At 34.9% G+C, this 16,646-nt stretch overlaps 1 protein-coding gene across 7 annotated transcripts in view; it reads left to right on the top strand.

Moving 5' to 3' along the window:
• eIF2Bgamma (eukaryotic translation initiation factor 2B subunit gamma) overlaps positions 1-16,445 on the top strand; it is a 234,200-nt gene extending 217,755 nt beyond the window's left edge. For all 7 annotated transcript variants that reach the window (XM_090410369.1, XM_090410364.1, XM_090410365.1 and 4 more), the window contains 2 exons: positions 4,004-4,107; positions 16,320-16,445. In XM_090410369.1, coding sequence (XP_090266495.1) covers positions 4,004-4,107; positions 16,320-16,372 — 157 coding nt within the window. In that variant the 3' untranslated portion in view covers positions 16,373-16,445. The remainder of the gene's footprint in view (positions 1-4,003; positions 4,108-16,319) is intronic.
• The last annotated feature ends 201 nt before the right edge of the window (positions 16,446-16,646 follow it).

Below are 16,646 nucleotides of genomic sequence, written 5' to 3'. Positions count from 1 at the left end.
GATGGTCTAAGTAGGAACAGCCCATAGCCTTGCAATGCTCAAGCAATTTTTCAAATAACGTAGTATGTGGTAACTCATTTTTCGCTAACCAATACATAGATCTTAAAGCTCCCAGAAAAGCATCTCTCTGCAAGTTATTCAAAATTGAAATTGATTTTTCTATTTCAATTTTTCAATTTGCCCTATTCCAGTTTCTTCTAGTATACATTTTTCAATTATATCTGAACAAGAATCAGTGCATAACTTGCTTTGTTCATGGTCAACCAAGCTTTCTTTTCAAAGTCTTGTGCATGGCATAGTTACCCAAGTCACTTCCTTATTTGTCATCTCTTTCCATATTTCATACATGTGGAACACATCATTCCATTATCTTTCACCACTAACCAATGGAATTTTTTAAACCACTCACTGTTAATACTCGATAAGCAGTGTTTAGACACAAGTTTTACATTTGAAAGAGACTCTGCAGAAATCGACAATTCTGTTGTTGGTTTGGTGTCTTCACTACTATGCTTATCGGTTTCATCTTTCTTGAAATAACCTAAGAGTGTGGTTTTCTGACTTGACTTTTTACTCATTATGGGATAATTTAATAAATACAAAATATCATTGTATTCATATGTATTCAAAGATTCATATGTCTGAATTGTGCACTGACAGTAATACCCGAGACATATAACGTGCGTTATGTCACAATTTTACTATTTATAAGTATTAATCACTAGGAACGGGAATTGGTATCACTCGAGACTGACGTCATAGTCCTTGAGAGTTTTTTTGAGAATTCCCCGAGATCACAACTATATTTGATGCGTAGGCCTATTTTCTTTTACAAAATAAAATATCAAATACTTGATTCACGATCTTCGGACAAAAACCATTATTAAGAAAGAAAAGGTAGATTTTTAACATTGATTTTTTGCCTTCGATTCGAATTCGCTCAATTTTCACAATTTATTTCTTTCAAACATCAAAATTATGTCCCTTTTGTAAAGGATCTTCTTTGCAACCGATACTGTTGTATTCAAGATTCCGATTTGTGTCTTCTTCTGTGTACGGATTAGTGTGCATCAAAGTGAATATCCGAAGCTCTCGAGATTGGCTTGCAATGCAATAAATTGAGCTGGTCTCACGAATATCTAGACTCTCTGGTCTAGATATTCGTGATTTCTCATCACTATTAATTAAAAAATGTCTTAAATTATTTTTCCATTCTTGCTCATTATTTAGCCATGTAAATTCACAACATTAATTAGCCGGGCAGTCAGTAAAACCAGCCAGGCGGTTTGCCCATTCAAAAGGTCCTGGGGAGATCATAGTGTAGAGTATTATACATATCTGTAAGGATATGTGCTTTGGGATACCATAATTTAATTTATGCATTATGGGATATCATAATTTATAGTATAACCAAGTGGAAAAACTTACAACAGTGTAGCCACTGTAAAACCTTTGTTCTACATCAAGCATTTCTTGTTGAATATCATTTATTCTAGCTGCCTTTCAACATTTCAGGTTTTTGATAGCTTTTTTCTGCCTCATTGTGTTGTGCTTCCTCATGAATATTTTCTACCACTCTGCTGTCACTGTTTCTTTCATTTAGCAATCTTTCAAAGTAATTATTCCAGATATCTAGAATATGTTAGATTCAGTTTTCATGTCATCTTTATCATCAGGAAATTATGAGAAATTATATCATCAGGAAAATATGGGATATTATGATAGTACTACATGAAAGGATTATGCCATTACTAACTTCTTATTAACAGTTTTCCTCCAAATTCATATGTTATCTTTCAGGATACCACTGTTATCAGATATTATTTCCTTTTAGAGCTCTCTTACCCCTGTTTCTAAGGTTTTTCAATAGCCTCCATAATATTTTGTCACATTTCTGATTTTGTATGTTCTTAACCAAGTTTCTCTATGACTTCTTCAGTAATTTTTATGCAGTGCTACACTTTCTTACATTTTTCTCTGTATTCTTCCAGAGCACATGCTGATTTACTTGCCAGGAACTTTTGGTATACTCTTTCTGTGACTGCCGTTTTAACTTGCTGAGCCCACCTTAGAGTTCTGATTTTATATATATATATATATATATATATCCTTGCAGACAACTTCACCACATGCCTCTCTGACTTTAAAAAAAATCAATATTTTCTTTGGGATCTGCCAACTAATTTCCAATTTAGTTATTGTTTTTAAAATGTTTCATTTTTACTTGAATGATATTTATGTGTTTGTCCTGATAAAATCTACATGTGTATTAAATACAAGTAGATTTTGTTTAATTTAAAAACAACTATAATCATCATTATAACTGTTTTAATTAAAACCTTTAGTGTGATAAATAATTTGTTTTGAGTAGCTGTTTTTAATATTTCACAAAATATAATAAATTTTATAGAGTACCATTCTGAGTGGTTAATTTCATTAGCCAGTTTGTTTATGTATTAGACAGGGCTACTCTCTCATCTAAGATGTAACACTTCCCTTTCACAGTGCTTCCCTTTCACAAATCCACATGCTAAAACTAGTTTTAGCATGTGGATTTGTGAATTAGATGAGGGATAAAATGGTTCTCAATGCATTTATATTGTCAGTAGTGATATTTATATAAATATTTGTATAGAATAAGAGAGAAGTTATTAAAAACACAATTAGCAAAACCATGTTCAAACAATTTTAACTTATGGATCTAAAGAGTTAGAAATAAAACATTACATCAAAGACTAGAGACCACAGATAATAGAGTTCTATAGAAAATTGGGAATTGACAGATGGCTTCAGTGGCTGAGTCATTAGAAATGAAGAAATCAGAAAGGAACTTGAGATTATTAATATTCAAAACCGTGATTAGAGATAGTGCCAGATGACATATGGTCATTTAATCAGAATGGGAGAAGAAAGGTTATCAAAGCAAATACATCTTGGCAAGAAAAACAAGATCTAATGTATTGACATGATTAATAGTGATTTATAAAATTAAAATGTGAACAAAAAACTGACAAATAACGGATTAGCTTGGTACTATATTGCTGATGGAGCTGATAATAAAGTAAACATAATTGTATCACACTGTACTCTCAGGAAACGATGACAATAAATAAAATAGCTTTCGAGGCTAGAGATCATATAAAACACAGTTCTTAGAGAAATTAGGGGAGTGAACATATATCTTCATTGGGAGAACTATGTTAAAAACAGAGAAAGGATTTTAATGTTATGAGTGTGAACTGAGTTAAGTGATATAGTTATTTATACAGAAGGAGAAATATTTGAAAAACAGTTTGTTTTTTTTTTGTTTCACAAAAAATGCTGAGCTGTAGATGGAGAAATATAAGAAGTGACCTTATTGAAGCTTGGCAAATATAGTAGATCTGATTACCATGACATTGATAGAGTGAACTCACTAACTATTACAAACTGTAGTTGGCCTAACTTCCATACCACTATTTAAGGAAATTCACTATAGTAAAATTAATTCGATATCATCTCTTAAAGTAGATAGTGCATTTTCACTGCACTATTTCTAAAGTTTATGCTTTTTAGGAATACATTTAATTGATGTGGGGATTACATTGGATAAAATTATGACAAACACAGTATTAAACCCCAGCACTTAAGTCTAAAAAGTAATAACCTAATACTCGTAATATATGAGTATTAGGTTGCTGGAAATGCAGGAGGAGATAAAGCATTAGAATTATTGTAGCTCCCAGACCAGAACATACTAAATTACATTGTATTGAGGTATCAAACCAGTCATCTTTATTTATTATTATTTTTTTTAATCTAGAAATGTTTTAATCTGGATTTCAGTCCTAAATATTCCTGATTACTTGCATAAATTTGAATGATGGATCCTAATTTTCCACAAATGATACTACTAATAAATTGGGGGGGGGGGGGGATGTCGATGCATTTTTAAATTAAATCTTGATTTGGAATGTACAGCTGTGAAATTGTTTATCTTGATTTTAGCTTTTATTTCATGCAGGAGTATTATTCAAGGGAGTATTATTTGTAGCAGTGCTCATATTGAAAGGCAGTGTGAATTAAAAGATTGCATTGTTGGACATCAACAAGATGTTGTAGCTCTTAGTAAGTTTTATCTGAATATTTCATTTATTTCCTCTAAAATTTTAATACTTTTTTTCATTATTTTTTAAGTATTTCTGAAAAATACATTGCACAAAGTTGGAAAGATATAAATCAAATAATACTTTATAAGTGGCACTTTAAAGGTATGAAATTTAGTAGCATACAGCTCCTTTGCTCGTGCATGCACTAATGACAAGAAAAATTATCATTTACTTTTACTGTTTGTAATTCAGCAAGCTGAAGTGATTTTATCAAATAATTGCACCATTGCCTTTAATGAAAGTTATGCAGATTTCCTTTAATGAAAGTTATGTAAATTTCCTGTGCAGTTATATTTTCAACAGAATTTTGTTGTTGTGGCTCTTCTTATACATTTCTTAATCAAAGTGTCAATAAATAAGGGGATTTGTTATTTGCGGTGGTGTGAGGCATTTATCGCAAAAAAGTATTCCAACTCACGAAAACTGAGAAGTTGCAGTAGAAATGTACATTAAATCATAGTTTATCAATGTGCACTTTTTTAAAGTAGCCTGTCTTATTTTCTTACAAGAAAAATTCAAAACTTTGTTATTGAATTGCTTGTATTAACTATATATGTTTTTGTGCTTTATTTTATTTTCTACATAATCTGGAAACTCTGTTCTAGAGATCAAACATGGAATTTTATCAAGACACTTCAGGCTTTCAATAAGCAGGACAATGGCTTCAAGAATGACTGGAAGATGAAATTCATAACCCACTTAATGATTAATCACAAACATCCATGCCCTGGTGGGATTTCAACTCATCATGGGCATGGGTTTGGTTGGGGAGCAGGTATGCTCACTTTTTGTACAGTGAATCCTCCTCCTCATCATCATCGTCATCAAATTCCTGCCATGTACCCTCAAAGGGTGTACAGGATATGATAGTACTACATGAAAAAAATTACATCATTACTAACTTCCTATCTACAATTTTCCTCCAAATCAGTCTGTTACTTGTCAAGACTCCAAAATTATCAGATCTTATATTTCTATTGTCTAAGGCACTTTGTACCGTATCAATCCACCTATATCTTGGTCTTCCTCTGGGTCGTTTCGCTGCCAACACCTGGCAGAGAACACTTGTTTTGCTAATTTTTCTTCGCCCATTCTGTTTAAGTGACCATACCACCTGAGATTAGCTCTACTAACGCATTCCTGGATGCTGACAATGTCAAGTTCTTTCCTAATAACCTCATTTTTAATATCATATTGTCATTGATGCCATCTGTTCACCCCTTTAATCTTTCTCAGCACTCTCATATCTGTGGTCTCTAGTCTTTGGTCAAGTGTTTTACTTCTGACCCAGTTCTCAGATCCATAAGTTAAAACTGATTTGAACACTGTCTTGTATACAGCTAATTTAGTGTTCCGACTAATTTCTTTCTTATTCCATATGAATTTATTCAATTGACTTCCCACCATACCAGCTTTGCTGATTCTGTTGTCTATTTCTATATTTAATTTACCATCTTCACTAAAAATCGTGCCTAAGTAGCTGAAATGTTTTACTTGTTCCACAGGTTCTCCATTCATGACACAGTTGACATTTTCAATGATTCTGCCTATTTTCATTGTCTTTGTCTTTTTATTGCTGACCTTCCTACCATATCTATTGCAACAGCTATTCAATTTAGTCAGAGAATCTTGCAGACTTGTAGCGGATTTATTTAGAAGTATAACATCATCTGCATAAAGCAAAGAGCTAACATTAACATCTCCAATTTTGATATCATGTTTAATACCACTTTCCTTCATAATATGATCCATATAGTTAATGAATAACAGAGGGGATAATGTACATCCTTGTCTCACACCAGATTCAACATTAAACCATCTTCCTGTACTTCCTTCAATTCTAACTGCTGACTTACAACTCAAATAAAGAATAAAGACTAAGTATTGCTTGATATAATACCCCATTGACACCATATAACTGTAGCGTATTGAATAGCTTCTCTCTTGGCACCTTGTCGTATGCCTTTTCCAAATCGACAAAACTTAAATACAGATCTCTGTTATATTCCCATGCTTTCTCGACTATTTGTCGTAAAGTGAAGATCTGATCCTGACAGCCTCTATTTGGCCTGAATCCAGCTTGTTCTTCACCAAGCTTTTCTTCCACAATTCTTCTCAAACGTTTCTCAAGTATACTTGCATAGATCTTGCCAGGAACACTCAGTAGGAAAATACCTCTGTAATTCTCACATTCAGTTTTATTTCCCTTTTTATACATGGGGATGTTATGAGAGCTCTGCTCCAATCATCGGGAGTTCGTCCTTCTGTGCAGGCTTTCTAAGCTATGCAGTGCAGCCACTGTAAGACTCTTATACCACCATACTTCAGCATTTCTGGTCGAATATCATCTACTCCTGCTGCCTTTCCACATTTCAAGCCTTTGATGGCTTTTTCTACTTCAAGTATGGATATGTATTCCTGACTGCATGCCTGGTCAGTGTTTTTTACCACTGTGCTGTCATCACTATTTGTTTCATTTAGCAGTTTTTCAAAGTAATTACTTCATACTTCAAGGATATCTTTTTCTCCCATTTTTATGTCACCTTTATCATCTCTAACTCCTTTTACAACACTCTTTCTTCCATTCCTAAGCTTCTTCAACAACCTCCAGAATATTTTGCCACCTTCTTGATATTTATTTTCTATATTCTTGCCAAAGTCCTCCCATGACCTTTGTTTAGCTAGTTTTACACAGTGTTTAGCATTCTTGCATTTGTCTCTATATTCTCTAAGAGCACAAGCTGACTTATTTGACAGGAACTTTTCATATGCTTTCTTCTTTTCCTTCACTGCCTCTTTAACTTCTTGTGTCCAACAGGAATCAAACCTTGGAGATTCAGTGGCAATCCTTGCAGACAACCTCACCACATGCTTTTCTTGCAGAATCAATCAATGTTTTCTTCAGAGTTTGCCACCGAATCTACAAGGTTTGATTCCTGTTCTCAAACTCTTTCATTTTTTCTCAATAATCTTTGTGTATTTTAGTCTACGGTTCACATCTGAGAGCTGCTCAACTTTTACTCGCTTTAAAACTTTCTTACATATCATTCTTTTCAATATGAAATTCAATTTTATCCTGCTCAAGACTAAATAGTGATCACTTCCAATTTCAAATCCTCTGTACACTCTGGTGTCCTGCACCATGGAGAAAACATCACTATCAACAATAACATAGTTAATGAGACTTTTCTTATTCCTTGCCTCTTCTCTCCATGTGAATTTGTGCACATTTTTATGTTGGAACATGGTGTTAGTAATAACCAGTCCATGTCCTGAGCAGAAATCCAACAGATATTTGCCATTATTATTAGCTTTGCTCTTTTCTCCAAATTTTCCCAAAATATTTTTGTATGTCTCACAATCATTTCCTACTCTGCTATTTAGATCCCCAACAAGGACCAACTTTTCCTTTTTCATTGTGTCAGTAGCTTTCTCTAGAGCCTCAAAAAATTCCTCCACTTCTACTTTAGTAGAACCTTCTGTGGAACCATAGGCACAAATAAGTCTCATTGTCCAGTTCCCCATTCTCATATTTGCCCACATTACTCTACTTGAGACTGACTGCCATTCAAGAAGATTAGCCTCGTATTTTGTGTTGAATACTATGGCTACTCCTTCTTTTCCTTGATTATAACATTTTGTATTTATTGCTCGGAAAGATCTCCAGTTTTTTTCTTTTTTATTTCAGTCATCCCTATTATGTCGATCTGTTACTTATCTAATTCATCAGCTAGCTCCATTTCTTTGCCATTCAGGCTTCTTATTTTGATAGTACCGATCTTTAACTCTGGTGATATTGAGTTGGGGTTTGTTTTCAGATTTGTTCCAGTAGCTGACTTTTCGCTGTTCGCCCTGGTTCCCTGACGAAAACAAAGGGGGCCTTGTTTAACCGGGTGACGCCCCAGCCGGCATGAAATTTTGTCATGTCGTACCATCATTTTTATTTTGGTTTAACCAATAAGAATACAATTTGGTCGGCTAAATCCCAAATTGCCAGCCCATCCTTGTTCGTTCAGTATCCAAGTAGAAGCCCAACGGTCTGTTGGGCTTCTACTTGGGTGCACCACGAAAAGGTGAGGATTGGACATTAGGTCAGAAGCCCTGGTCTGTTCTCCGCATTCCTTTAAAGGTTATGTGGAGGTCTCCTCTCAGTTATACAAATAATATTTATCTTTTCTGGACAGAATTCTGAAACTTCAGTATCTGGCTTCCTACAGAAGCAAGATACTTCCTACTGTTATTCTCTCAGTTCACAAAAATTAACATAAACTGCTTCTTTCTGTGTAACAGCAACCAACATAAATGAATTTCTCCTGCATCCTAAATCACAGAATACTGAGTACAACATATCTTCATCCAAAATACTTCAATAACTTAATTCACTTTCTATATGAAAGTCACAACAAGCTTGATTGAATTCGCTGCTAAAATGATATGGAGAGTTTTGTTACTTTTGAATGAATTTACTTTCCGTTGTTTACTTTATGAAGGGGTCAGCAAACTCTACTAAATAACTACAACCCTATCAGCATCTTCAAATCACCCTTCACACTTCTTCTGCAGCTTTTTTCCACTTAAGTGGGGTCACTGTTGATGATGAGTCTCCTCCACATCCTCCTGTCTTGGGCTGTCACCACATCCAGTTCTTCATCCTGAAGTCCTCTTCTACCAGCTCCCTCCATCTCTTCTTTGGCCACCCACGCTTCCTCCTTCCTTGCACATCCATCTGCATGACCCTTCTTCCCACATATTCGTCCTCCCTCCTCATCACATGACCAAACCATCTCAACCTTGCCTCCTGTATCTTCGCTCCTAAGTTCGTAACGTTCACTGTTCCCCTTACATAGTCATTTCTCAGATGATCCTTTCTGGTCACACCGCACATCCACCTAAGCATTCTCATCCTGCTGATGTTATTTTTCCTCAGGGCCACAGTTTCTATAGCATACGTCATAGCTGGCCTCACTACTGTGCTATAGATTTTGCCTTTCAGATCGGCACCCTCTTAATGCATAACACTCCAGCCATCTCCCTCCAGTTCCTCCAACCCACTTGTATCCTGCATCCCACTTCCTTCTCAGCTCCTCCATCTTCTTCCACTGTTGAACCTAAATATCTAAAGCCCCTCACCTTCCTGATGACATTTCCTTCCAGCTCCAGATCTGTCTCCTGGCCACTGCGCACTGTGCAACACATATACTCTGTCTTACTTCTGCTCGGTCTCATACCTCTCTCTTCCAGTACTTTTCTCCATCTTTCCAGTTTAGTTCCCGCTTCTTCTCTTGAATCTGCACACAGCAAGATGTCATCTGCATACAACATTGTAAGGTGCATCTTCTCGCACCTCCTCCGTCACCACCTCCATCACAATGTTAAACAGAAATGGACTTAATGCTGACCCTTGATGCAAGCCAACTGTTACTTGAAAACTTTCTGTCTGTCCCAGATAGGGTCTGAACACTCACTTGTCTTCACATTTCTGTACATCTCCCGCACCAACCTGACATATTTCTCCGGAACCTTCTTCTCCCTTAGACACCTCCAGACTTCTTGCCTTGGCACTCTATTGTATGCTTTCTCCAGATCAATAAATGCCAGATGTAGCTCCCGTTGTTTCTCTCAAAACTTTTCCATCATCTGCCGTAACCCAAAGATAGCATCTGTTGTTGATCTACCAGGCATGAAGCCAAATTGTTCCTTTGCAATCTCCACCTCCTTCCTCAATCTTCCATCAAGAACCCTTTCTAGGATTTTCATTGTGTGGGACATCAACTTTATTCCTCTGTAATTTTTACAGTCTTGTGCATCCCTTTTACCCTTGTAGATGGGGACAAGAGTACTCTCCCTCCATTCCTCTGGTATATTTTCCTGTTGGCAAACTTTCATGAACAGATCCCACAGCAGGTCAATTCCCTCTTCCCCCAGTGCCTTCCATGCCTCCACTGGAATCCTGTCATGGCCCTCCGATTTTCCATTCCTCATCCTCTTCATGGCCTCCGTCACTTCAACTCTACTGATGTTCTGCACCATCCCCTCAGAAGGCTGCCCATCTTCTCTGTGAGTCCTTGCATTTTCCTCATTCAAAAGTCCCTCAAAGTATATTCTCCATCTGTTTCTTATGTCCACATCCCTCCATAATACTCTTCCTTCACACTGAGAATCCTAAATAAACAATGTGGGGATTTGGTATTTGCTATCCACAAACTCTTAATCTTCAATATATGCAGATTGAACTGAAATTAGAAGAAAAGTTAGAAATGGAACACTGAGAAAGAAAATCTCTTTAAAAAAAAAAGAGATAAGTGTCATGTTTATTGTAATTATTCTAGGATTTAGTCAGCTAAGACTGAATAGAAACATGGTTGTCAGGTTCATATAGAAATGAACTGGAAAGCAATAAAGTCAATTAAAAATTACATATCAGAATATCTTGCTTGTGATGTACAAAAGCAAACAAAAAAAGAGTATTTTTAGTTAACAACTTTATAAAATAATACCATGTTATAATAAACTTCTTGACTTTAAATTCTTTTTTTTTTTTAATTTGCAGGATTATATGAATTTTAATACAGGTAGACCAGAGGAACTTTTTCTAACCCTTACTTTGACTGGTTTGAGAGTCGATCTCAAACATGAGCATGTGTTTTTTTTTTTTTTATATCCTATTAACTAAAGGAAATCTACCATAGGACCCACAGTATTTCACAATATATATATATATTTATTATAATAAATATATTGTGTTAGGGACCACAAGATGACAGCACTTGTCAGCCATCTTTTCACTAGATGCTGTTTATACGAGCAATTAGCGATAATCTTGGGCCAGCTATCTCTGATTGGCTACTGATGGAGAGTGACCTGATTTCTCAGTCTTCTTCAAAATTATATAGGGCTAAAACACCTCACCTACTCCCTATGGAAGAATAAAAGGTGGTAGTGGATTTGTTTATTTATATCCTACAATGGTTCACCCTAAGAATGAAAAAGAAAAAGAATCACATAATTCCTGACAGGATTTACAAGTTCTGTTATGGTTGGAAGATGGTCTTAATGAATAGCTCTGCATTTATCAGAATGATCATCATTATTATGCCTAAAGTTGGAAGGCGCCAGTCCTGTATCATATATGAGCCTGGCCAGATCTGACCTACATGCAGCGCAAATAAAATGAGTTAATTGTGACAAGAATTGGAAGCGAAATGTCAAATTGAAGACAAAGCATGGACAATCAGTTATAAAGAAGCGACTCTAGTGAGAAAATTAAACTGCAAATACCCAAACTTCACAGAAACTTTCTAGATCTGTTTCAACAAAATACATGGTTTCAGTTCTAACCTTAATGATGTTCACTTCTTCCTCCAGTCTGCAAAACCTTATCTAATTATCCTGGAAACTCAAATCTCAACCTCCTCAAATTATTGTCTGCTTTCCTCCACATTCTTTGACTCCTTTCACCTCAGCCGTGGGGTCTGTGCATTTACTTGCTCCAGTATACCATTCTAGAGAGTATCCAAACTGGAATCTCCCAATTTTGACTGCCTTTGGCTAAAAAATCACCCTACCTCATTCTTTCTCTAACTTTCATCCTGCTTTCCTAACAACCACTTTGAACTCTTCACTGTTAATGTTTTCTGCCCTCTAGGCAGCTCAGACCACAATGCAGTGTAATGCAACACATACACAACCACTCACATTCATGCATTGTGTGGCATTGCTAGAAAGCCAAGTAAGACAATCTTTGCAACTATTATTAGCTGCATACAAGGCAGTGTTCAAACCAATTTTAACTTATGGATCTGAGCGCTGGGTTAGGAATAAAACATTTGACCAAAGACTAGAGACCACAGATATGAGAGTCCCGAGAAAGATTGGGGTGTGAACAGATGGCATCAATGGCAATATCATATTAAAAATGAGGATATTAGGAAAGAACTTGACATTGTTAGCATCCAGGAATGTGTTAGCAGAGCTAATCTCAGTGGTATGGTCACTTAAACAGAATGAGAGAGGAAAGATTAGCAAAACAAGTGTTCTCTGCCCAGTTGGCAGAGAAAAAGACCCAGAGGAAGACCAAGATACAGGTTGATTGATATGGCAAAAAAGTGCTTTAGAAGATAAAAATATAAGATCTGACAATGTTGGATCTTGACAGGTAACAGATTGATTTGATGGAAAATTGTAGATAGGAAGTTAGTAATGATGTAAATTTTTCATGTAGTACTATCATATCCTGTACACCCCTTGAGGGTAAATGTCAGGAATTTGATGATGATGATGAGAAATTGTACTCTTGATTTAATCCTTTATCCAAGTGTAAGAAAACAATGTTTGTGCATGAAGTATCTCACAACTGGGCCACTTGTATATAGAGGCTAATGACTTGCCCAGAAATAGTGTTCTTTAATAAGTTATAATGCTTCCCAAATCCAAATGTGTGAGATACACCTAACTATTACTGATAGAATGACATTAGCATTGGTTATCTGAAGAGCAAATTTAGAGTGCATAAATTTGCTCTTCAGAAGTATCCCTTGAACATGAACTGGACAGTATCAATCAGATAGCCTATTAAATGGATATAACCCAAGAATTATTGACAGTTTCATTCAATATCCTCAAGGAAAAAAGAAGACTGCAGAATTCTTATTTGCTATATCAAAGGTGTTTCTGAATTTATGGCTTAAGATCTCAAAGAAACTGAAACTCACTGCTGCTTTCAACAGTCTCTTACCTTTTTCAAAATACAGAGTTACAACATTTCTGCTGTCTGGTGTTTACCAAGTTCCTGTAAAATGTCTTGTTTGGGTCAAAGCTTACCAGAGCTTACCAGACCTCATGAATCTGCTTTGGCTCAACATTGAATTGACGACACTAGCCATAGGATAATACTGAACTTATGCACAGTATTATCCTGAATACTGAATTTGTAAATTTGAATGTTTATTCAGAGAAAGTGCTAAAGCATTACTTCATTAGCCTAAATTGTTGTGATTGCCTTTCTGTTCCAAACATTTGGAAAACTGTTAGCCTTAATTGTATTAACACATTCATACTGGACTATAGTTTGTATGTATGCTGCATCTGTGGACTTGAGCACATATAACATCTTCTCTGCATTGATCAGTGCTGAATATATAGCATATCAGCTTCAAGTTTATTTTGGTAGAATTTTCATGTAAAAGTAAGATTTGTAAACTATCTTCATGGTATAGAAAATATCTCAAAAGTAATGTTTTCTTATTTAGTTTATATATGTATAACATTTCCTTTTTAAAAAAATCATACATTACATAAATGGATTGGTTGCAGAAACCAATCCATTTATGTAATGTATGTTATTTTTAATATTAATTTAATGTTTACTATTAATAATTAATAATTTTAATATGCTCATATTTTATGATAATAATATTATTAATAGGTCAAGTATATATATGATCAAGTGATATTTCTGTTTTAATGATATACCATATATGTATTGTCTACAAAAACATCAAAAGAAAACAATTGCAAACAGTAAATATATTTTCTACAACTTTTTTTAATTTAATAAAAACACTACTTTGAGTATATCTTGCAATTATTTAATATACTAGTTCTCAGTGCTTTTTTGTAAAAAAAAAAACAATAAAATAAAAAAAAAAATAGTAGGTGCTGATACTCATTGTTTGGTAGCAGAAAAGATTAAAAACAAAAACCATATGAAAAGAAAACAAAAAAAATTATTCACTGATGTTTTACTATATATTTTAATACTCCTGTCGCAACGTTCGGTGCAAGTGAGCGGCTTCTGGAATTACATTTTGAATCAATGAGTTTGCTGCTTCTGTGACTGAGTGCCGAGATTTCTAATGAAGTCAAAGCCGATTCCCATGTGGTTGATCCGCACGGGATACGGTCGAGGCAAACCGCTTCTCGGTACGAGGTCAGAATGAATTTGGTGCCTGCGATGTAGAGTACCGTGGTGCTTCGCGAGATGGAGCGCCCCAGCTGCAATGCAGTCGAAACCAAGCAACCCATGGCGATGCCATGTTGCATTCGTTGATCGATTACTACCTCGTTGATCCTGCCAGTAGTCATATGCTTGTCTCAAAGATTAAGCCATGCATGTCTAAGTACATGTCTAAGCATGGTGAAACTGTGTATGGCTCATTAAATCAGTTATTGTTCCTTATATCGTATATTGTCAGAATAAGAATAGCAAATTAAGTATATTGCACACAGTTTATTAAGCATAAATTTATTGTAAAAGTATACAAAAAAATAAGTAAAATGCATATGATAATTTTAAAATTTCTATTAGATGCCTAAAAAATTAGCTAATTAAATAACTAAGCTTATTTAAATGCTAAGTAAGCATGTAAAAATGACTCAATATTACAAATTTCTAAATGTACTGCATCTGTATATCACAGATCACTGTTGATGGTGTGCTGTACTGTTGCATATTGTCCAGAAGAGAAAAAAAATTGCACTGCTGGTGCTGAATATTACTTTTTACATAATGGATAGTTTTTATTCTTATTTCTCCTCTAGTTCAGTCATCAAATATATATCAAACTTTATACAGAAAAACCAGTCATTGTTTAGGCAGGTGATTTTTTATATCATCTATGGAAGAAAATTCAAAATCTTGTAATATGAATATTTCTCATATATTTCAGTCTCATATTTACAAATTTAGGGACACAAAACATAGGTGTTGAAATTATTATTTTACTAATTATTAATAAAATAATACTTGATGTTTCGACCCCTGTATTGAGGTCATCATCATCAGAAGGATACATGTGTATCCTTCTGATGATGATGATGACCTCAATAAAGATAAATTAAATCTATGCTGTTAATTAATCTTTTTCTTAGCCTGGCCTCTAGTGATAATTAAATAAAATAAAATAAATATTTTTTTAAAAAAATAATAAATATAAACTCTGCTAAAGTCCTCATGTACTAAGATTCTTCTGAATTTGTACAGTTCAGATAGTTATACTAAAATTTTCTTCAGGACTTGTACAGTTCAAGTTGCGATTGAATGTTAAGGGGGGGGGGGGGGGGGGGGAAAAACACTTCACCAAGTCTTGTAGTGAGATTTTTCTTTGGCATGTTCTGGTTGCTATAAAAGTTGCAAATGGGTCTTCCATATTCTTGGAATGGTTAGGCTATCATTTTTGTTCAGATTTGGATCATGTTGGAGCATTTCACATGCTTTACATTTCCTCTTGAACCAGGTTTTGGTGCGGTGGGGACTTGGTATTTTTCCAATCAATTCTGTGGTATGTTTGTAGTGCATGGTCAAAAAGGCCGGTTTTTCCAAAATGGAGGTATTTAATGTGTCGTTTGTGTTCGTCCTTCCTAATTGGGATGGTTCACCCTGTTTCCCCTATGTATGGTAGGTTACATGTGCATTGTATTTTGTATACCCCTGGGTAGGCTAGGTGTGGAAGAGGATCTTTGGAAGAACTGAGTAGGTGTCTTAATTTTGTCGGGGGTTTAAAGGTGGTTTTGATGTTGTATTTGTGTAGTGTTCTGTCAATTTTTTTGGAACATTTCAGAATACTACACAAATACAACCTCAAAACCACCTTTAAACCCCAAAACCACCTTTAAACAAAATTCAGACACCTACTCAGTTCTTCCAAAGATCCTCTTCCACACCTAGCCCACCCATGGGTATACAAAATTATTTATATCCTGACTCTGGATATAAATAATTTTTCTTAAGAAAACAAAGCTTTTTACTTTTGTTCTCATCAACTAGAGATTGCATGCTGTTATATGTAACACTGGACCAGACCACACCATTTAGATGCAAAAAAAATAAAAAAAAAAAAAACATTCTTTGGAGCTTCCTCTTTCATCCAGCAAACAGGCCAGATCCTGATAACCATAACTTCCAGCACGATCTTTGCTAGAGTTGAGAGAATTAACTCTAGCAAACTAGAAGAACTCATAAGATGAGTTGATATTTTTTGGTTGCAATTTTGTAAAGTGTTAAAATTCAAATAAATTTTAGATCACCTTTGGATATATTTGTTTTAAAATTTAATCTTGCCTAGTCATAATTTAAAATCAATATGCTCTTATTCTTAATTATATAATTAATTTATTACTTAATTTAATTTTTATACATATTTTCTCTAATCACTAAATTTCTCATTTTTGTAGCCAAGCTCACTAATGAAGTTTTACAAGATTCAAACCGTTTAATGGAGATTTAGTTGGTCTTCTTTATTAACATTGGAATCTGCCATTACAGTTCAGTGGTGGAAAATAAATTTTTTTGTAAATGTGCATGCAGTGTGCTTATTTCTTAATAATTGCAGCTTATGTTACTTCAGTAATGTGTTCGATGTGTGCATATGCTTAGGTTCGAAGGCTGAAGACAGTAATCTAACTAATGGATGGAACATAGAAGTCACGGAGGCCATCCCACTTGGGATGTTTATGATATTTATCTTCTTGCCAAAGTAGTGAAGATATCATTATCAACAG

The sequence above is a fragment of the Typopeltis vanoorti genome, chromosome 20 (assembly GCF_054136105.1).
Source record: "Typopeltis vanoorti isolate ZY-2024b chromosome 20, IOZ_Tvanoo_1.0, whole genome shotgun sequence".
Lineage (NCBI taxonomy): Eukaryota > Metazoa > Arthropoda > Arachnida > Uropygi > Thelyphonidae > Typopeltis > Typopeltis vanoorti.
Note: the sequence above shows the minus strand (reverse complement) of the source record. Positions and strands in the feature narration are given on the sequence as shown.